A 23791-nucleotide genomic window follows, 5' to 3' on the forward strand; every position below is an offset into this window, starting at 1 on the left:
TTTATACCCTTTTTACACAGGCTAAAATTTCCTTAACCAAGTACAATAGGTGGGGCTAAATGGCAATTTAGCCCCACCTATAGTACGGGGTTAAGCTTAGCCCACTTTCTTTTTACACAGCATTTTTGCAAAGTGGGCTACCCCCACCTATAGTACGGGATTATTTGGCCCTGCAAAAAAGCAGGGTTATCCCACCAATTGCGGTGCTAAGAGCAATAGTACGGTGTTAAGATTGCATGTGTAAAACGAAAGTGGGCTAAGCTTAACCCCGTACTATAGGTGGTGCTAAATGGCAATTTGGCCCCACCTATAGTACGGGGTTAAGGAAATTGTAGCGTGTGTAAAAAGTGTACGAGTGAAGTACTTGTACTACGAATGATCGACAAAAACCACTAGTCCGGGGTTAGCGAGTTTCGTGTGTGAAAAGCAAGCATTCCTTATCCGGGGTTAGCAATAACAATTTGGCATGTGTGAAAAGGAAAAAAAATAGTACGGGTTAAGGATAGTACGGGGTTAGCGATAATCCGGGGTTAAGAAAATCCTGTGTAAAAAGGGCATTAGTAATTGAAGAACTATAAACTCATACTTGTTTTATGTTACTTATACAGATGCTAGATGAACTGCTTAGCCCTGGAAATCCTGAAAGTACTCATGATGATGATGATGATGATGATAATGGCGGTGATGACATCAATATGCCAGGACCAAGCTGGGCTACAGATGCCGATGTAGCACCCATGCAGGTATTGATTCTTCATAATTTTTACATTTTAAAAAAATTATATATACTGGTCTTTTTTCTTCTTTTGTCCGTTTCTGGTGCTATCAGTCATTTTGATTCCCTGAATTGTCTTTGTATATATAATAAGCTGGGACGTGGGAGGGAGTACACTGTATGATGATTAATGTTTTGTTGTTCTTAGAAGCATGCAGTCTACATGGCATGTATTTTCTGAAAAAGAAAATTAGTTAAATGAAGAGTGTAAATCTTGAAAACTTATGTGGTTGTAACTATACAAACATGATCACCTCATACCCTTTTCATAAACCCATCCTCCAATTAGCCGCCTAAGAGTAATGCGGATAATTCAATAAAAATTGCGTTCACAAACTCCGAAAATAAGCCGCACTATTTTTACGAGCGCCCGTCCTGAAAAAGGCGGATAATCGTCATGACAACTGGACACGCCCACTCCGATGCGGTTGTGTTGGAAAAGGGTGACCTTGTGACCGCACCATGGCAATTATCCGCATTATTTGGAAATGCGTTCATAAACTCAAAATCTTGTCCCGATGCTGCTATTATGCGGATAATAGCAGCATCAAAATAATGCGGATAACTCTGGTCCTCCTCCAATTTTACGACCAAATTATAATAATAATAATACCAACATGCCTATATAGCGCATATCACTGCCAAATGCGTCCCTATGCGCTTCATTGGATATTATTACCCTGGCTTTAGCCCCGGAGCCTTTTACAGCGCGGTGGCATTTCAAGGAATAAATTCCTGCCAGGTACCCATTCACCTCACCTGGGTCGAGTGCAGCACAATGTGGACAAATTTCTTGCTGAAGGAAATTACGCCATGGCTGGGATTCGAACCCACGACCCTCTGTTTCAAAGTCCGAAGACTAATCCACTGGGCCACAACGCTCCACGCTCCACAAATTATGCTGCTATTAGCCGCATAATTGGGTTTATGAAAGGGGTATTAGTCTCATTCTTTATTTCTGCGTCTTATGTTGACAGTTGTTACACTTTGGTAATAAATGTATCTCATGTGTGTCCATGAGGGTGATGGGGTTAAAGGTCATCTAGCGGTCAAAAGGTCAAATGGTAATGTCGTTTTTGTTCAGCTTGCTCTCATTTCTTTGTTTCTGCATCAATTGTGATTACACTTACATGTACAAATAACCATTGGGTAATACCACATGTATTTATTAGGATGATAAGTTAAAATATACAATATAAGACACCAGTGATTTTCATATTCAGGAGTATTATTTCTCATATCTTATATTTGCCAAAAGATGTTATTCAATGTACTATTTTTAACAAGAGATTTCATGTTTCTAACCTTGCCTGTATTATACCAAACTATGTTATTTTGCTTTTCGATAAAACTTATTGTTTGCTGTAGCTGCAAGATATGTTTACATTTAGACAGCAGATTTAGTTCGCTTGTTATTAAAATTGAAAGATATTATATTTGGATGGAAGTTTTTATGATATTTACAGTCTCGGCTAATGTCAGAAAACAGTTATATGCACATCCTGGTTGCTATAAATGAGAGAATAGGTGATGCCACACACTTCTTTTGTATTTAATACTATTCAGTTTGATCAACTCCCTAACACTTGGAATTCCATGGTTGTAACCTACTGTGATAGGGTGAAGAGTGTGCTTAATGCCAAATTAGGCTAAAAAAAGAGCATAGGTCATAATATTTAGAAGAAAAAACAGTTGGTGACATAAATTTTCTCATTTGCAAGTAAGTGTGTGTGCATGTAATTTTGTGAAAAAATTAAAAATCTTATTTACCCTGATTTCTATTAAATTTCCCATTATACTAGCGAGATTTTTTTCTTATAATTCAAATCTACAATTTTTTGGGGGGGGGGGGGGGTCGTGTGGTACAACAGTTGAAACCAGGGGCGGATCCTGGATTTTCCAAATAAGAGGGGCACATTTTTCTGATGAATATTTGACAAGCCCCCCTCCCCCCGAAAAACGTTTTCACCTGAAATTGAAGGTCATTTCGTCCATGAGAATAATTGACAAGCCCCCCCCCCAAAAAAAAAAAATGGTCCTGGCATACAAAAGGAGGGACACCTTTGTGTTAGAAAGGCATCTTTACCTTTTAAAATTTTAATTGTGCCTCTCAAAAGGGGGAGGGAACAGACTGGCTGTGTCCCCTCCCCTAGATCCAACAGTGAAACTATTTAAGAATTGAAAAGTGTAAAAATATAAAAATGCATTATGTGAACTCTACTTAATGTATTTTTGGGGTACATTTTAAATAATTATTGTGGCACCCCTCCCCCCTTTCCCTTAAAAGATCTGAAGCTTATCATGCACAGATTCAATGTCTCAGAGTTGGCACTGATTGGAGGATTCAAAACCTATTTTGATATTTTCTTTGAAAATTCATGTGCTCTTCACATATCCTGGATCTTGATCTCGTCTCACGATATCCAATATCATACCAAGATTGCTCGAACCCTTGCAACAACTTTTTGAACGTTTGCCTACTTTAAGCTTTGTACCATTTCACCTTCATACTTGTAAATAAAAACTCATTCCCTTTCTTGCATAATCACTTGTCCCTTGCCAATCTCACATCAGTACTCTCACTTTTATTGTTTTATCATTCGATGTGTACTCTCTCTTCATAAATCACACCTTTTCCCAAATTTGCACAAAGTAGCAGGTCTAGATGGTGCCAAGGGCAAGCTGATTAATTGCACCCTTTTCCAACCAATAATAGTTACTATAGTTACTGAATTCAATTAAAGTATGCAAACCTTTTATGGATGTAGGTATTTGTTTTATCTTGGTAAATGCAATTAAATATGGTGCTTATGTGGAGATTATGTGCACCTTTGTTCCAACTAGATATGCTACTGACAAGTTATGTCATATACACTGTTAATAATTTTTCTTTCACTATGCATTCTCATATACTATCATTTTCATTGAATAATTTCCCCCCATTTTCTCTCATTCACATGACTGAAGTACTATTAAAAAAAAAATATATAATCTGCATTGTTTAACAAATAAGTCCATGAATTTTTCCTGTAATAGTAATATCAACTTCTCATATAATCTTTCCAATCACTGCACAGGACACATCCTTTCTAGTAACACACCAGTAAACAAATAATGAAAGACACAATGAAGTGTTGGTTATTTTTCAACTTTATTATCTAAAAAAAATAACCATTAAAAAACAATAAGATTGCAATAAAAAAAAGTGATCATCATAGTCTCTTACATCCGAAGGGCTGGCTTTACTTGGTTACATCATAGCTCCTGGAAGCCATGGTAGACGTCTGATGGGAAGGTTTCCCTGATCACTCTCATGGCGCACGATGGAAGGGGGACCCTTACTGCTCGTCCCAGGAAACCCCAGCACCAGCGGGCAAGTTGACGATAGGGCACATGACGGTTCTTCCTGCAAGTAGAGTGGAAAAAAAATGTCATCTCAACAGAAGGGTATGAATAAGGCTCCAGCTGCGTAGTTTTGTTAAATGGAAACTACGTAAAAATTGGGGTTATTTATTCAACTGAATTTTTTTATAGTTCTTAAATCAATCAAATCAATCCAAGTACCCATAATCCTTTCCAATTTCCCTAAAAAAGTAATTGTGTCCTAAATTAAACAAAACAAATTAGTCCTGAAAAATTTCTTTTTAAAAATTTCATTTCCTTTACTGCTCTGATTCACATTATTGCATATTTCATGAACATATACATACTCATTCTCTGTCGCATCATTGCGACCTCCTCCTCCATACACGGCCCTGATATGGCAAAAGGGTTTATCTTGAAATTTTGAGTTTTTGACAAAATTTCAAATCCGGGTAATTTTAAGGCGCCCTTTTCACTGGTGGGATCGTAGCTTTTGAGATAGCATCGGCTATCTAGGTTAATTTCTTAAAATTTGGTCCAATTTTTATGGTAAAACCATCTATCTCGCACACAGCCGACTTGCAACCGAAGGCTTCCATGGAAAACTGGTCTATCTCTGACTTATACTGCTTTACCATGCAAATTGTACTGTTAATCTTTCCTTATTTCAACGGGAAAACGGTTAACTTCAAGTTAGACCGTTTTTCCGAAAAAAATGAACCCCCCACTCTTTGCTATGTCAAAGATGGATCGTTTTACCATATTAACTGCCCGATGACGGCAACTCTTAACTTTTTCTTAGACAGTACTTCGCTGCATAGTGCGCATGCGCAGCGCATATTCAGGCCATCCGAGCCGGCCTGGAGGATAAAAATGGATCGTAAGAAAGTTGGGAGGCTGAGCTGCCTCCCATCTAGAGGGAGGATATTGCTGGGGTTGTCGTTAGAAAAAAAAACTCACAGGTAAGGATAAAAGAAGGCAGAATACAATGACACTAATTAATTCATCCTAATTCCGAGACCAAGGCAGCTGCTAGATCATTTAGATCTACTGTATCGACGGCTGACGTACACTTCGCGCGCCAGCCGCCGCTGCGGTAGGGACTAGGCCTTAGCCTGCCATATAGAACTGACCATCTGGGGACCGTTTCATCAACATTTTTGTCTGACAATTTGTCAGATCTGACATCTTTTCGTGATTCTGATTGGCTGAGAGGCACTGTTACTATAGTAACTGTCGGATAAAATGGGACTTGTCAGATTAAACGTCCGACAAGTCCTTTCATGAACTGCTCCCCTGGTGTCCAATATCAATATAAAAGCAATATAGCAAATCCTTTTTCTTCCCAGTACCCCAAGAAATGTTATGAACTTTCATAAACCAAGGACGGCGACAGATTAGAAGAACTAACTGTTTTGCTGGATTATCCAGCTTGTGGAGGTTCATGTGGTAAAATACCATGCATTTCCACATTTTATTTTTACCGAGTCATCTAGGATTCTAGCTAGCATTTGATAAATACGGTAAAACGGTCTATCTTTGAGATAGACGTTTTTGCCATATTAACTCGCTGAGACCATAATTAGAGATAGACCCTTTCACCAAATCATCCATTTGATTAATATGCAGCCAGTCGGCAAGCCCCTGAGTTAATGAGCAAATGGGCAAGATTTATCCAAGTCCTCTCGTGGCTGAATTCATTTCCCTGCAAAATCTTGTGAATTGTGAGACTTTCTTTCTCAAAGAATTTAACCACTTTCTCCTTGAGTGAAATTGATTATTTTTATACCATGGGAAAGAGTAAATGTTACTCTTTTATATTGGTCATTTATTTTGAATAAAATATTTTGATAAATAAGTTGATTTTTTACCTGAAAAGATGCATCAAACAGAATTTTCTTCCTCTGTTTTCACTTGCAAATTCTGCAACATTTTGTGTTTTAGGCACAAACATTTACCGGTATATCATCAGAAAGCTCAAACTCTATACTTTCTTACAATGTCCCTCTTTAATGTGTGGCATCTTTTAGATGGGTCAGCAGCCAGCTTTTTCCATGAAGATGCAAGACGAGATTTCTAAAATTTCTGAGTGACATAAAATCCAGAGTTCTGATTGGCTGAATAATGTTTTCGCAACAATAGGCGCGGGTAATTTGAAGAGATTACCACATGGTGAGGCCCAGTGTGGGGAACATTGAAATTTGCGTGAGTGTGTGGTTTCTATGAACAATCAGAGCGCATTATTCTTGATTTTGAGCTGCTAAATGTACTTGGCCTATGAAAAGCTGGCTGCTAACCCATCTAAAATTCATCTTCTTATAAAAATTATATATTAAAGCTTAGATCTTCAGCTTTATCATGATTTAAAAATCATTTGTGCTCAAACAGAAATTAAGTGTGAAAACAACAAATTTTGTTGCATTCAAAAAATTATTTTGTTTCATGTTTGATATCAAAAGTTTTCCCTATATTACCACATTCTTTTAAAAATCCAAACACCTGACGTAAAAGAATGATTCTTCTTCTTCACAAAGATACCAAAAACATGAAATTTGGTCAATATTTAGAGCAGCAATGGCCGAATAAAAAGAGGTGTTTTGGTTCGCACCAAGCTCATTAACAATGCAAAAAACCCTAGTCATGAATATCACTTGGATAAAAGAAGCCACTTTTTCAGGGCTTGCCGACTGACTGTATGGTAAAATGGTCTATCTCGAAGATAGAACGTTTTGCCGTATTAACTTACTCCCTTTTGCATGTCAATAGCCCCGTACGGTAAAACCGTCTAACTACGTAAATGTGGTATTAATTTTGAAATAAATAGATGAAATAAGGGTTTTAAAATTAAAATATCAGTTTTTAATACACTTTATTGCTATACAAAGTATCACACAATTAATCCCTCAAATAAAAAAAGCTCACAAGTTTGAACTTTAAACCCATTTTTTTCCGTTTTTCCCCAAACAGTGTTTTTCAAGATAGACCCTTTTACCATATCAGGGCCGTACTGTTGCCGGTAGTGGAAATAGGCCGTCTCTAGCACCCAGGGGTTGAGACAAACCCCCTCAAATCCTGGATGGTTTGTGATGCAGTCAAGTTCACCACCGTTGAAAGAATCCATCTTCTGGACAACCTCTGGGATCTCTTTGCAGCACACACACTCGCGGACGATGGGCATTGGTGCACAGTCCCCACTGCATGTACACCTGTATGAATAGTAAACCCGGAAGTCGGGCAAACGCGATCGATCGTTCTTCAGGTGACGTCACAATGATTGACAGCTCGATTTGCTGATTTTTCTCAAAAATAAAATGGGCGTTCCCATTGAAGTTCATTTTCAAGGAATTACTCGAAACCTGTGAGCCGAGCGAGGAAAACGATGACAGATTCGTGTTTTGCACGAAAAACTACATTAGGAAAATGCTTACTTCTAAAATGAATGATTTCTGTGTCATGGAACCTTTAAGGTATTAATTTGTCTTTGTTTGAAATCGCCTTCTCATTATCATCAGATCTCATCGAAACTCCGGAAGTAATGAAATTGAATTTTGAGAACATTTTGTGAAAGTTGAATTGAATTTGGTTCGTAAAGAGCCAGCGGAAATGAATTTCAATTTTGAGTTTTGTGAGGTGTTTGTGAATCTGACTCTGTCATGATTTTTTGTTAGAATGTGTCTAAATGTCTAGAATATGGTATTAATGGAAGTTGTATTTTTGAATGGCACAGAAAGCTCCTTTCATAAATTTAATTTAGAAATAGGTTTACATGTATATGAGATATGTTTCATGAATATTATATCTGATTATGGACCTTTGTTATGGTGTTAATTATTATTTTGAAGATATGCAATAATAGGATAAGACAATAATGAGGCGATAGTGATGATGAGACATTAATTAACAGCGGCATGTAACGCACCCATGGGTGTATTTTGGTATAGCTTAGACCTTTTTATCGCAAATAGCTTCATGCAAAAGATCATGGGATCGAAAGGGGGCAAGAGGCAAGAGTGCTGCTATTGTCTGGATGGGACCATACGAAGCAACTGACAATATCATGTACAATATACATTTGTTTTTGTTTTTTGTTATCAATAATTATCAATTTTTAAGTATTATGCGAAGCAACCAACAATATCATGTAGAGTATACATTTGTTATTTTGATTTTTGTTATTGAATTGAAATAAAAAGTATGTCAGTAAACATGCGATCATTGCTTGAATTCAGCTTTTTCTTTCAGAATCTCATAAACATCAAATTTATTTTGTTTGAAGGGGGATTCATGAGTTATACAAATATGTTTTTGGTAGTGGTATGGCAAAGAAAAAGAATATGGAAGTTCAAAATGAAGTACAGTGGGGGTCCTAAAACTTACATATTTTCAATCATTTTTAATACCAGTTTTGAAATCCTCAGGAAATTTCCTGAAGGAAAAGTATACTTTTGTTTGGATAGAGTAAATATGTTGAAGGAATCAATGAAATGCCTGAAATCCAATATTGTTTTACCACAAAGATTCACTCTATCTCCCTATCTTTACCAGATGTTAAATTTGACACAAGTCTTTAGGAGAAATCAAAGTTGTAACCCATCAGTGTTTCGATGAATCATACCTTTGGTTTGGACCTTTAATTCCCCATTCTTCCTCAATGATATGAAAATAATCAGTTTCTCAACATTCCCATAATTTCATTTTATTTTTAAACAGATCTACATTAGACTGACAGAAGTGAATCAGTATATAACATGTCACCTATGTGGAGGTTATCTAATTGATGCTACGACTATAACAGAGTGCCTTCATACTTGTAAGTATTCTTAAAATTTGTTGCAGGTAATAAAGTTTTCTCTCATTAGACCAATTTTTTCTTGCCTGTTAAAAAGAAGAATTCAAATAACATGCAAAATTTTTTGGGAAATTGTGGAATGTAGATAATTTGTATTAAGGTTGCAGACACACAAAAATTGTGTAAGTGTAAATGGTACATCTAGTCTACAGGAAGGTAACAAGCTTTTGTTATATCTCAGAAATGCACCTTATTACATAATCTGCATAATTCATTTTACCCTCCTGGCCGACATGAATTGTTAGAAAATGTTTCCCTAAAATCAAATTGCTAGCCTGCCGACTCTTTCTGTTAATGCCTCCTAGCATAGTATTGTATGTTATGGTAATTGAAGTTTTAAGATTGACTTGACTTTCTGATTTTTTTTTTGCTAGGGACAGGCAGGTGCAATACACCATGTGAACACTGTACGTGATGAATAGTGTATTGGTTTTGACATGCATTGTGACCCTCCTATAGGTGTGACTCTCCTAGGAAATAGTGCTGCAAAAGCAAGACATTAACCTTCACTATGTGTTGAAAAGGGGACAATGTAAGATGTTCTTTTCTGGACTCAGGTGCATAAAATCTATTTATGATATCTACATGTACTTTATTAACAACAGTTTTTTATGTCACATGGATCAAAGTTTGCAGACTAAATTTCAAACTATATTTTCTTAGTGTTGAATATTGGTATATGTAGTATGCATTACACAGTCAATGGAATCTTTATCACATGCATCAAAGTTTGTAGACTACATAATATTTCTTAGTGTTATAAATTGTAATATTTACACAAAGGAATTTTGATGTCACTTCCATCAAAGTTTGTAGACTACATCTCATTATGGTACAAAAACATATATTCTCTTCTTTTCCAATTTCAGTTTGTAAGAGGTGCCTTGTTTCATACATCAAGAAAAATGATCTTTGCCCAACGTGTGATATCCTTATTCATCCTTCTAATCCATTCTTGAGCATCAAGTAAGTTTGTTATTCTCTTCCTTGATCTATTTGTGTAGATTGTCTGTATTTGTGTTATAAAAAGAACAAAGTTATTCATGGCTACATTATCCTGTTTTCACAAATAGATGATTTTCCACTAGAAATTAAAGTTATCGAAAGGAGGAGTCTACCGTCCTTTTATATAGAGCAAAAAAAACAGTTTTCTTTAATTTCATGTATTAAATTGCCATATGTGGAATTTCATAAGGAGTAATATTAAAGTGACATCTGCCTACTGTCAGTATACTTCTAATGTCACATAATAAATGTTTTGAGAAACATTGCAGAATTCATATAGAGATTTTAATTTATTTTACATTTGATTTTGTTGGGATGTTTATTCTTCTGCTTGCCTGATTTTTCTGTACTTACAGTGTAGTCAAAATCTTGGAATTGGGGTTAGCTCTGATCTACTACAATATATCTGAATCAGTACGCATAGGCCCATATTCTGAAGTCAGGTTTAACTTAAACTCCAGTTTAAAGTTGTGGTTTAGGTATGGAAAAAGCCAATTGTTACATAAATCACTAGCGGTAGAGATATAATATTTCACAGCATTTGGCTCTCAAATCATTCATAATTGTATAGGAAATATAAATAGATGATTGTCTTCACCATCGATGAATCAGGAAAGGGCACAGTAAACATAAGAAACATACAACTTAATAACAATTTTGACACTTTTGGCTTGCCATAATGTGAGCACAGAGTTAAACCATGGTCTAAGTTAAACCTGACTTCAGAATACGGGCCATAGAGAATAAATATTGAATAGTGTATGACATCATTGACTCACTTATTAGCATACCATCCAAGAATGGACTCATTGATTAATATTTTTGTATGCTATTCTTACTCTAGGCTAGATCCAACATTACAGGAAATTGTCTACAAACTACTTCCATACATCCAAGATGGTGAGGAGAGTTTTTTTTTTAATAATTGGTTTTTTTTAACAAGAGATGTTACACTGGGATGGCTTACCTAGGGTATGTCAACCTATGTATGTTAAGTTGTTTTATTCTTGATCTTTTATGATATCAAGAATTGTTATTTTTAACAATTAAAAGCAAAAACTAACCAATAGCGCCATCTCGAGTCCTCAACTACTCTTCCTGGGCACATTTCCTGATCCATAATGCTAGTGTAGTCTAGCGATATAGCAATATAGACCCACTTGAATGATAACATGCTAATTAACTACTCAATACATTTCTACCACAATAATTATTTTACCAAATAGCAAAACAATTACTTTTCCTCTCAAAACATTTTAGTTTCTCTACATGCAAATACAATTCTAGGTCAATTTATTCTCTGTAGTACTTTGTTAGTAGATATCTGAAAACGTATATTTTAAGACTATGTATTTATAACATACAGTCAATGAGAGACCAAACACAGTTCACTCACCCTTTAAACCGATCTCTTGACAGATTTCCATCTCTTGATATCATGAATCAAGTATGATAAATGAGGAGAGAGCTTGTCATACTGTAATCCGAATAAGTTGGCTGAAACATCCAGGTGTCTTTATGCTGGGATGAAACATGCAGTAAAAAATATTGGTTTGGTGGTTCCGACTCTCCTTCTAAAGAAGGGTTGGGGTTCAAATCCTCGCTACATGTATGACATCGATTTCCTTCAGCAAGTAATTCATAATTTGCTGCACTAACTTATTGAAATAATGCACAGAGCACAAAAACAGCGGCTACGCTAAAGCTGGGAAAATGTGTATTAAGTTCTTAAGAGGCAAATGGGTAGAATGCAACTATATTGCTACAGCTTGTGAGATGGAAATAATATTACTGGCTGTTGGGACCTGCATTTTCATGAATAAAAAAAATAATGTTTAATGCATGATTTTGAATTAACATTGTACATAAAAAAATTTTGCAGATGAAAAAGCCAGGGAAGCAAGGTTTTGGAAGGAGAGGAATCTTAAGCAGCCACAGAAAGGTGAAACAAAGTTTTCTTTAATTTGTGGGCTTTTGTTTTGCTGTATTTGGTGATAAGGAAGGGATGTCGCACTGAATGCAGTATATTGTCAATAAACCACACTTCCCCTCTATCTGGTCTCACTCTCCCTCCACTTTTTAATATTCAACACTTATCTACAATGCCCCCATAAAATTTATTCTTCCTTGCAAAATTAATAGAAAATATGGTTATATTTCATTGTCTGAGATATCAGATCAATTACATCTTTTGAAATGTTCAAATCTACGTTCAAGATCTATCTTTTATGATTAAAAGCTCTTTATAAAATATTCATCTTTCTTTTACTTATCAGTATATCGTTTTGCAAATTTCTAAGAACTGATCATTATAGGCCTTAGAATGTGCAATTATTCACTTTTAGAACAGTGTTCTTGTTAGCCTTATTTGCACGTTCCATGAGAAATTAGATAAAGCTAAACTGCCGTCTGATTCCATCGCAATTGCTATTTAATTTGTTGTGCAGTCAAATAAAACAGAAAACTAATTTGGTGATGATTTCAAGGAATCTAATGTAAGTTTTTATGTGTATCAATTTAATATCATGTATGGTAATTTTTGTATTTGATACAGAACTGCCACCTCCAGAGAATGCTGTATTGCCAAGAAATACTGAAGTTCATATCGCAGTTCTTTTAGAGTATGCAGGGTAAGTAATTTACTAAAAAACAGGGTCAAACTTGCGTAAATAACTTCACTTTATGATTACACATGCTATCATATTCGTCATTGTCTTTGTCATCTACGTCATCATCATCATCATCACCATCATCATCATACTTACTTTACTTTAAGTCCACTATGCTGTAGGCTTGAGTTGAGTGCCTGTTCATCGATCGTAGTATCTCCTCTGGTGGTAGTACAGTATCCATGGTATCGGTACTTAACACGAGAAAGGACTGTCGGAAGTGTGTACATGTATGCTAAAAAACGTGGAAAAACAAAGACAATACTGCCTTCACTGGCTTATAGAGCAAATCATAATTCTTCGACCAGTGCCTATCTAGACGATTTTTGAAGGAGTTGACTGAAGAGGCTGAACAACACTGTCAGGAAGACTATTCCACATACCTATGACTCTGTTACTGAAAAAGTACTTTCAAATATCAAGCCTAGAAAATTTCTTCTCCAACTTCAACCTATGACCTCTAGACCTCCTCTGCAACTTGGTGAAAAGGTTGAGTTGTGTGTAATATATTCCAGTCATGTACTTGTAGACATCAATCATGTAACCTCTCCTTGGCCTATGAGCAAGACTCGGTAATTTTAGTTTCATGAGACGTTCCATATAAGACAGATTTCTAAAACCTGGAATCATTTTTGTGGCTTGCCTCTGTACACTTACTATCTTTCTTTGTTCACTCAATTTATATGGTGACCATGCAGCTTGTCCATACTCTAATAGGGGTCTGATAAGACCTTCAAACAAATATGACATTGTAACTGCATCGAGACAAACAAAAGATCTTCTTATGAATCCTAGGACTCTGTTTCCCTTTAATGCTGCTTGTGTCACTTGGCCTTTAAAAGACAGCTTTGAATCACGATCTTTATCATCATCATCATCATCAATCATCACAACTTCAACCATCACCACATTAGCCATCATCATACTTCTGCCTTCTTGTCAGGCATGTGATATATTGGAATGGAGATGGGTAATAGCAACATGTTCTGTTGCCTGCTAGAAGATCGGCTAGTAGCTGCTGAAGTGGCTAAGAACTATTAGTATTACTATCATCATTATCATCATCATCGGCCTCATCATCATCGTCATCATTATCATCATCATCATCATTAACATCATCATTATCATCATCATCATTATCATCGTCATCATCAACGTCCTCATCATCCTCATCATCATCATCATCATCATTATGTCCATAATCATCACTCCATTATCCCTACTAATTTGGTGATCAAGACCATTTTTTTTTTTGGGGGGGGGAGGGAGAGGCTGCATCATTATTGTAATGCCCCATCTTTTCCTGTTGATGTTATATCAATTTTTTTTATACCAACCTCATTTCATCCCTCACAAATTTGAACACTCACAAAGACAGAACACAAGATTGTAAGCCTGTTCTTTTGAAAATGCAATATTTTATTCTCTGTATTATTCTATGATATGTAAATTATTTATTCTTTGTTCTCAGGGCATCAGTTGGCTGTCCAGTCATCAAGGTGTGTATTATCATATATTTTGTAGAATAATATATAAATTTTATAAACATAATCGATAAAAAAATCAATCGTCACTTTTGGACAAAGTTTTCTTTTCCATCCACTTGATAGCATTTAATAATTTACCAAAGAAAATAAAAATTGTCATTAAGAAATTTAGAGTAAATGAGAGGAATCTTTGTCCAGAAGTTATGTACTGTATTCAGTTTTTTTGTCTCACCTGCATAGCAGAGTGAGACTATAGGCGCCGCTTTTCCGACGGCGGCGGCGTCAACATCAAATCTTAACCTAAGGTTAAGTTTTTGAAATGACATCGTAACTTAGAAAGTATATGGACCTAGTTCATGAAACTTGGCCATAAGGTTAATCAAGTATTACTGAACATCCTATTAGAGTTTCATGTCACATGACCAAGGTCAAAGGTCATTTAGGGTCAATGAACTTGGACCATGTTGGGGGAATCAACATCAAAATCTTAACCCGAGGTTAAGTTTTTTGAAATGTCATCATAACTTAGAAAATATATGGACCTAGTTCATTAAACTTGGACATAAGGTTAATCAAGTATCACCAAAGATCCTGCATGAGTTTCACGTCACATGACCAAGGTCAAAGGTCATTTAGGGTCAATGAACTTTGGCTGATTTGGGGGTATCTGTTGAATTACCATCATAACTTTAAAAGTTTTTGGATCTGATTCATGAAACTTGGACATAATAGTAATCAAATATCACTGAACATCCTGTGCGAGTTTCAGGTCACATGATCAAGGTCATTTAGGGTCAATGAACTTTGGCCGAATTGGGGGTATTTGTTGAATTACCATCATAACTTTGAAAGTATGTTGGTCTAGTTCATAAAACTTGGACATAAGAGTAATCAAGTATCACTGAACATCCTGTGCACATTTTAGGTCACATGACCAAGGTCAAAGGTCAATGAACTTTGGCCATGGGGGTATCTGTTGAATTACCATCATAACTTTGCAAGTTTATTGATCTGACTTTTGAAACTTGGACATAAGAGTAATCAAATATCACTGAATATCCTGTGCAAGTTTCAGGTCACATGATCAACGTCAAAGGTCATGTGAGGTCAATGAACTTTGGCCACATTGGGGGTATTTGTTGAATTACCATCCTATCTCTGTAAGTGTATTGGTCTAGTTCATAAAACGTGGAAATAAGAGTAACCAAGTATCACTGAACATCTTGTGCGAGTTATAGTAGTTTTCAAAGTCAGCACTGCTGCTATGTTGAATCGCGTGATGCTGGTGAGACGGCCAGAGGCATTCCACTTGTTTTCAAATAAGTCTTAAAATTATGTAATGTGTTTAGATTATTGTAAGGAATGCAAAATATTAGAACATACAGTTAATGAACACTCCTTCAAATTTGCATGACTTCATGCTCTGTCCTTGTACCTTTCACAGCAATAAAAGGTGAAAAAATAGAAACAAACAAATACATTTTTTAAATCCCAAGGCAGATCTGTGTCTTGATATTTTGTTCAAATAAGAAAGAAAAAAAGAATGAAAAGTAGGAGTCATAGTTACTGAGATGTATTTCCCCTTCTGGTGGGTGTTTCATAAAGCTGTTCGTAAGTTAAGAGCGACTTTCAGAACGACTGGTGATCCTCTCTTATGGTAAATTGTATACACCAAAATTCTCATTGGCGATGGTTTATTAGCGTGGAAGAAAGTTTTACCAGTCGTTTTTAAAGTCGCTCTTAACTTACGAACAACTTTATGAAACGACCCCTGTTTAACCAAACACTATGTGTACTTTGTCTACTTTTATTTTTTCCTATCTCGTGGCTGCTTGTATCATTTCAATTCTTTTGTCTCGTTTGTTTTGACCTTCAAATTTGTCAACCTTTTCTACTGTATTTCTTCAACAGCCTCTAGAAAAGAAGTATATTCTTGTACCTAGCCGAGTGACTATCTGCCAGATACAGAGGTTCATTGAGCACAAATTAAACATTGAAAGACCTCTTGAGGTATGTATTCCATTCATTACAATTACATTTATAAGTCATGAATATACAAGAGAAATCTGTTTATAGTGCTTTACAGAGGAAGGGACATAAAAATATAATTATAGTTATTCATACATCACACGTTCTACATGTAGATTGTATTTTTAGTAATTGATGATTAATCATTTGCTATAGATATTGATAAATATTTGTAAAAGTTTATATTTGACCAATTATAACTAGCAACAATAATCAATAAATTCATTAAGATGATTTAAATAAAAATTAAATTGGAAAATTTGGATGCATATGTGTGAAAAATTGCATATCAGAAATTCTCCATATATTTTTTTGTATATTCTCACCTCCCATGGTATGGCTATGAATGACATTGAGTGCTTCAAGCTTGAACGGTTATAGATTCATTAGGTTCCAACTGTAATCTTCACTGACACTGCACTATCTCTCAGAATATAAACATGGTTACTCTAATCAGGAAAAAAATAATAAAACAGTCAATTTTTTCATCCAGTTTCCATTTTCTACATGTATTGTGTGTCTCCCAGGATTGACCAGTTTCCCTGATTGTCAGGACTCCGTGAAAATAAATTTTTCAGTGAAAACTGAAAATTTTCAATATCTCCCTGATACATATATTGATTTGGTGTAATTTAGATAGATCTCCCTTCTCCCTCGGCAAATTCTTCATGTAAGGTGAATTGCGTTGGCAGCTCGGGGGTGGTATTCTGAGATCCATTTTATCTCAAATAAAATAAAATATTTATCTCTGTTAAAATCAGTAAGATAAAATACCCTTAAAAACTCTCCGAATTGGTATTCTGAGAATAATTTTCTCTTCATTTTATATCTGTCAGACACACCTATTTTTCAATCAATGTCCAATTAGAAACACGTTTTTATAGCTCTCTCATATCACTCAACCAATGGAAATCCATTCCGCTAGGTGTGGCAAAGAAGTGAGATTGCGTCAATTCATTGACTTCAAATACGCTTGCGTGTCTTTCAAATATTTCTTTTAACAAATATGACAATACTCTCATCTTTTTTTAGAAGTCTATTTCGCATCTTTTCAAGCATCATTTCAAAGACAATATTAGTCAAGAAAGGTCTTATGAAATACTTCCTGATTGTACAGGAATAACGTTAAGGTGTTGTTCTCCATGAATATGTAATTTTCCTTCATTTTCATGTCAACATTTGGAGTTAATTCACCTAGAAATATTGGTGAAATCAACGTCGCGGAGGTAAAATAGCCCCTACCCTCTTTTTAAGTTTATTTGATTATTTCTTCAAAGTAACTTGGGCGCAAGCACATCATCCGCGTTGCAATGACCAGATATGCGATGGGTATGTCTACGCAGCCACTGCTCTGTTGCGTATCATCATAGGTATGCAAGATAAAATTTAAAAGCAAGATAAAATTTTCATTTTTATCTGAGAGATAAAATGTCATCTCAGAATACCAATTTTTTTTTTTAAGAGATAAAATATTTTAAAGATAAAATGACCTCAGAATACCGCCCCAGGGCCCCATCTTACAAAAAATTACGATTGATGCGATCAACCACAACTACGGAAAGCCAGCATCATAAACATCTAAAATGCATATTTCTTCAAAATATTTTCTGATAATGTTTATTCATACATTTAGTATTCTCTTGAAGATTCAGAGTGATTATCTTTTTTTACTAAGGAGATGTGCAAATTTCCTGTAAAAAAAATTATGGTAGGGAAGGATTTCCATACAGTTGAGATTGGAGTGGAACAATCGTAACTCTTCGTAAGACAGGCCCCTGATCTGTTTGTACGATACCCTCATACAAGCCTCAATGTTTATATTTATGGTAGGTTGACATCGTCTGTGATGAAGATATCTTAGAACCAGATGTTATGTTGAAACAGATATGGGCTCAGAGTACAGAAGAACAGGTATGTCACTGTGATTAGATAACGGGGGAGTTTTCGCACTGCTACGCAGAACACTTTCAAAAACATAGAGAATGCATTATCAAATGCCCATCATGACAATGAGCTAACCAAGAAATCTTTGTTGAAAATTGTTTAATCGAAACAGCAGTTTCGGTCTGGACACTGGATAAACAACATATTCAATATTTGTCAACCCCAAAACTTGGGACAAGCTGCTTTTTTTATTTATCTATTTTCGAAAAAATACCTAGCTGTTCATTGTCATTTGATGCACATTCTCGATACATCGACTGTTTTCATGAATTTGTTGTGCATTGCGGGGTAAAAACTTCCTATTAACTCATTAAAAGAAAGGTAAGTAAGTATTTTAGATATATTTCAGTGGTGGTTACGCCATAGTGACTTGAATAAAATTCCAACAAAAAATGGTAAAAGGTTAGCAAAAGCAGACCAAAGAATATTGCCACTTGGTAGTGAAGGATTTACTGTCAAAGCCTTAAAATATATTTTTTTTAGATACATTTTCACAGCCCAGTGATGACATGCTACTTCAGCTATTTGAATGGACCCCCCCACTTGAAAACATTAAGTTTGATCTAAGCATATTGTATTCCAACTCATACATGTATTTTGTTATCTCATATTACAGATGGAGGATGGTTTGTTATGCCTGTATTATAGCATATCAAATATACAAGAAGAACCCAGTTGATGAAGTCATCACTCCTGAATACGTTTGGACATAGTCAGGTGACCAGGATGGAATGGTTACACGTGATCAGTCATGTGACCATTTACAAACTTCTTAAAAATGTACTATGAGTGTAGTGCATGCATTGCCTAAGACTACTTCCCAAATACAGAACTATTTCTGGGTTAGCATAATTATTTATTTTCAAGAAAGGGATTAGGTAAACTGAGCGTGGCAACCACACAATTCATATAAAAGGAAGTTAGATGTTCAGATGAACCCCCCCCCAATAAAAAAAACATGGCTGTCAAAATACTATCCTATAAGTTAGTCTTCCTTTGACATCCTTTAGAGTGGCAGAGTGGCTGTTTTAAGACTGGGGCCCCATCTTACATAGAGTTGTGATTGATCCAATTTATCTCAACTATGGAAAACCAGTGACCCCTAATATCTTTATTTATGTCCATTCATAGAGGTTGTTGCAACAAAAACATTAAACAATCAATTGCAAACTACAGTTGCAACTTAACAAGTGGTGGAATCAATTCCAACTAAATCACATTGTTTTCTACATATTGATACAAGAAGTAGACGTCGATCAATTGCAAATTTTTAACTAATTGCAATACCTATGATTGATTTTGGGACCTTAAATTGACTTGCCATTGATTCCAAGTTTCTTGCAACACTCCAAAGTCTTTTTCTCTTCTAAATATGATGAATAATCCTACATGCATCATTGTCATGACAAGTCGGTCTGCACAAAATGATTCCCAAAGGATTGTTAGGGTACATTTCATTTATGAAAATAATGACAATGATGGATTTCTTTTAATAAGATTTAATGGATCAATCGCAACTCTTTGTATTACTGGGTCCTTGGTGGGTGTTTCTTGAAGAATGTGGTAAGTTACAAGCGACTTTTAAATGACTGGTAACCCTGTCTTAGGAACTAAACCAACACCATTGGAAATCTGGTGTGTATCACTTACAGGGATGGTCCAGGCTGAAAATATTTGTATCTTAATACATAGAGTAGAATTCACTAAGCAAAATGCCGAAAATGTATCACAATTGGATAACAAATAATAAAGTTATTGAAGTTTTGTGAAAACAGTCATGAATATTCATTAGATGGGCTAATGATGTCACATCCCAATTTCCATTTTCTTATGTTATTACATAAAATCATATTGTTTTCATTATTTCATACATGTACTTGTGTGAATAATATGTCTCCTTTATAATGAAATAAGTTGCAGCAATAAATATCTAATGCACTAAATCAGTTGTCAATCCAATTTTTCTAGTTCTTGGAGGAAAAATTTGAATAACCTCATTTCATATAATAAAATACAAAAGAACAAGTGGAGATGTGACATCATCAGCCCACCTAATGAATATTCATGACTGTTTTCACAAATATTGCTAAACTTTAAAATTCAGGAACTGTCTTATTTATTATCCGATTTTGATGAAATTTTCGGCACTTTGCTCAGTGAATTCTACTCTATGTAACAAGATATAAATATTTTCAGCCTAGACCATCTCTTTAAAGGGGCATGTTCACCCTAAAGAAAAGTCTGTTGTAAAAATAGCGGGAAAAAAAATTGTAAAATATATTGGTGAAGGTTAGAGGAAAATTCATTGAAGATTATAAAGGTTATTAGGATTTTAAGTTTTGGATTTGTGACATCATAAATGAGAAGCTGCACCATACATTATGTAATATAAAATGCTTTAATTTCAATTTTTTAAATGGCTCATGATGAGTAATTTTTGTCTTTTGAAGAACAGGTGTGCAATAATTTGTCTATTGATACACTGAAGGTACAACTTACAAGTACATAAACAATTTTTACCATATGATGTGTAGGAAAGCTGCTCGCAAATAACTGTTTCATTCATTCTTTGATGGAGTCTTATCAAACCTTCAGCAATGTTTCTTTATTTCTTTCTGCTATTTTTCAAATTAACTTTTTGTCAGGGCGAACTTGCCCTTTAACACAACAAAGGATCACTAGTCGTTTATAAAATCGCTTGACATTTGAGTATAGTTTTATGAAACACCCACCAGGAACGTGAAGGGGGTATTACTAGATAAAGTGCCTCATCATTAAAGAACATAAGTGATTTCCAAAAAACTTGAGATCCAAGGTTTGGTACCCACTTTTATAGTAAACACACTTTGCTTTTATTTCTTAGCATTCAAGAAAAGTGGGTATATGCTCTGGTGATATGGATCCTAATCAAAAGATTGGCTTAAATATATCAGATTGGCTTAAATATATCACATGATCAGTCATGTGATTTCACTCACAGAAAAATTTACTACTGACTGACTGGTACTAATAATTTTTTTTGTTGACCGGTCATGGTTTCGAGAGGAGCAGGGGAGGATCCAGGATTTGCAGGGGGGGGGGTGGGGCACAGTTCCCCCCGATGAATATTTTATTTGACAAAAAAAAAGGTTCTCGCAGGAGGGGGGGTCTCACTTGGATAGCAGGGGAAGGGCATGGGTCGGATGTACCCCCCCCCCTCCTGGATCTGCCACTGGAGAGGTGGATGTGGTTTCTCAAATATCAATGGTTGACATCACTATCTTATAAATCATATAATATGCATAATTTTGCTATTGAGGCATTCACATAAGTTTACACAATGTCTTTGAAATAGTTTAGAAATGTTAGAAGTATTCCAAAGATACCTTGTGCGTGGAATTCTTATCAATGTCTCAGATGTTGTGTATTATTTGTTTGATATTCCAGTACTATTGCCAACTTTCATGATCATAATTGATTTTTTTCTGTTTATTTTCCCAAATGAATTGTACACCAACATCATCTCATGATTAATGTAAAATAAAAACTACATGTTTCTTGATTATGTTTTGTAATAAAACTTTTGTACACATATATACCTATGTGAGGCTATTTATTTCTGAAGTATGTGCAGTTTGGTCATTTCTGATAGTTGAAATTTTGACATATTGCAGCTCAAAGGGCAAGTCTAGCCAGCAAAAGTTTATTTGAATTGATAGATAAAATAAAAAGCATGAAACTGATTTTTTTCATAATCATATCATATAACAGAGTGATAACATTTAAAGTTTTGCTTATTGTCGGTGAAATGCCCATCATACACGAGACGCAATTGAGGAAATATATGTCACATAACTGATACATTTTTGTATTTCATTAGGTGAATGTAGAAAAATTAAACCACATTTAGTAAAAAAATGAAAGAAATAGCACATGACATCATCACCTTCTCATTTGCAAAACTGCGAACGACAGTACATACAACTGTTTTTTAAACTTAAAAATTACATAAATTTCTTATTTTTTACAACCAATTTTGAAGATTTCATCTATATGCTGGTTTGATTTCTCTTTGTTCAAATCAACTTGTCTACCACAACCTTTTATGACCAAGGTTTGATTCCCCTTTAATTGAATAAAGCATTAACTGTGAGGATGAATCACAGTTTCCCGTCTTACAAAATGTTGCATTTGATCCAATCAACACAACTATGGAAAAACCAGCAACGTCAACATCTAAAATGCATATTTGTTCAAAATATTTTCTACATATGATGTATATTTACATCGTGCTGTTCAGTATGCTCCCTATTAAATACATAAGGACAGAGTGCAAATTTCCTGTTGAAAAAATAATTGACATTGGATTTTCATATAGTTGAGGTTGATAAGATCAATCCTTACTGTGGTAGAGCCGTGGTGTAAACAGAGGGTCATGTGATCGAATCCCACCGTGGTCTAGCGTCCTTTGGCAAGGCGTTAATCCACTTTGCCACTCTCAACCCAGGTGCTAAATGTACACCCGGTAGGATGTGAAAGATATTGTATGTTTGATTTTGCCAGCGCCATAATGTGGCTGCAAGGAATGCTCCCCAGGGAGTGAAAATTGTGCACTTTTCATGCTTTGCTGTAATGCGTTTTGGGCCATTCTGGGAAAAGCACTTTATAAAAATTGGCTATTATCATTATTATTACTCTTTGTAAGATGGACAGATCTATTTACATACAGATCAAACTGAATAAAAACTAAACACTAAGACAAATTATCTGGAAAATAATGCATTTATTGCACAAAACAAATAAATACATTGCATTAATCATCAAATCACACAATGAAAAACAAGAAATGTTTAAGGCACATATGGACATCAGGGAATAATTTTACTTTTAAAATTTGATTTGCAGTTTTGGTCACCTGACAAAATATTAAACTGCCATTATGTAAATATCTACATGTATGTACCTCTAAAATACTTGCTACATAGCGAGAAGCATTTCAACCAAGATTTACTGATTGTACATTTACTGGATTATTATGGTTCTTGACAAATCAAAATAAACTTCTGACAACATGCAACAGTATTTTTTCTAGTACAACATTATATGAAAAATATGAAACACACACAGCCTAAAACAAATTTCAGATAGTTGACGATTTTCAAAATTATTTATCATATTCATGTCTGTATTTGAAGTCCTGCTTCAGACCATAATTTCTTTAAGTTGGCAATAAACGAAACCATGTAAAAATATGGTTACATAGTGTAATTGAATATCATAAGAGTTGGAGGATCATAGCTTAGTTGCTTCACCAGATGGTCCCAAGTTTGAGTGCCACTCACCTCAACCAATGTGAACTAAACAGGTATAGATCTGCAAAGATTTATTCTTTGAATGCACACTATTGGGGTGTTGCAAGAAACTATTTGCAATCAATTATAAATACTCTGTTGCAATTTTTACAATTGATAGATCAATTTTAACTGTAGCAAATCAGATTACACAGCTTGTTTCAAGAAGCAGATAAGCTAGCAATTGCAAATTCCCAAGTAATTTCAATAGTTATGATTAATTTAGGGACCAACACAGACCTGCAACTGATCGCAAGTTTCAATGTAACGTTAAAGCGAGGCCTTGTATCCTCTCCGATAGTAAAAGAGAGGACGGATGGCGGTAACTTTAATAGCTGCCC

The 23791-nt window shown here is 35.1% G+C and overlaps 1 protein-coding gene across 2 annotated transcripts in view; it reads left to right on the plus strand.

The window, feature by feature from the left end:
- LOC121425225 (polycomb group RING finger protein 6-like) overlaps positions 1–19818 on the plus strand; it is a 33375-nt gene extending 13557 nt beyond the window's left edge. Inside the window, exons 3-12 of one of the 2 annotated variants that reach the window (XM_041621236.1) lie at positions 609–743; positions 8849–8948; positions 9857–9953; positions 10837–10892; positions 11875–11934; positions 12547–12622; positions 14133–14160; positions 16060–16158; positions 18007–18087; positions 18737–19818. In XM_041621236.1, the coding sequence (XP_041477170.1) occupies positions 609–743; positions 8849–8948; positions 9857–9953; positions 10837–10892; positions 11875–11934; positions 12547–12622; positions 14133–14160; positions 16060–16158; positions 18007–18087; positions 18737–18799 (795 nt within the window). In that variant the 3' untranslated portion in view covers positions 18800–19818. The remainder of the gene's footprint in view (positions 1–608; positions 744–8848; positions 8949–9856; positions 9954–10836; positions 10893–11874; positions 11935–12546; positions 12623–14132; positions 14161–16059; positions 16159–18006; positions 18088–18736) is intronic. The other variant, XM_041621237.1, reaches the window with a different exon arrangement.
- Positions 19819–23791: the final 3973 nt, after the last annotated feature.

Source organism: Lytechinus variegatus, chromosome 12, assembly GCF_018143015.1.
Source record: "Lytechinus variegatus isolate NC3 chromosome 12, Lvar_3.0, whole genome shotgun sequence".
Classification (NCBI taxonomy): domain Eukaryota; kingdom Metazoa; phylum Echinodermata; class Echinoidea; order Temnopleuroida; family Toxopneustidae; genus Lytechinus; species Lytechinus variegatus.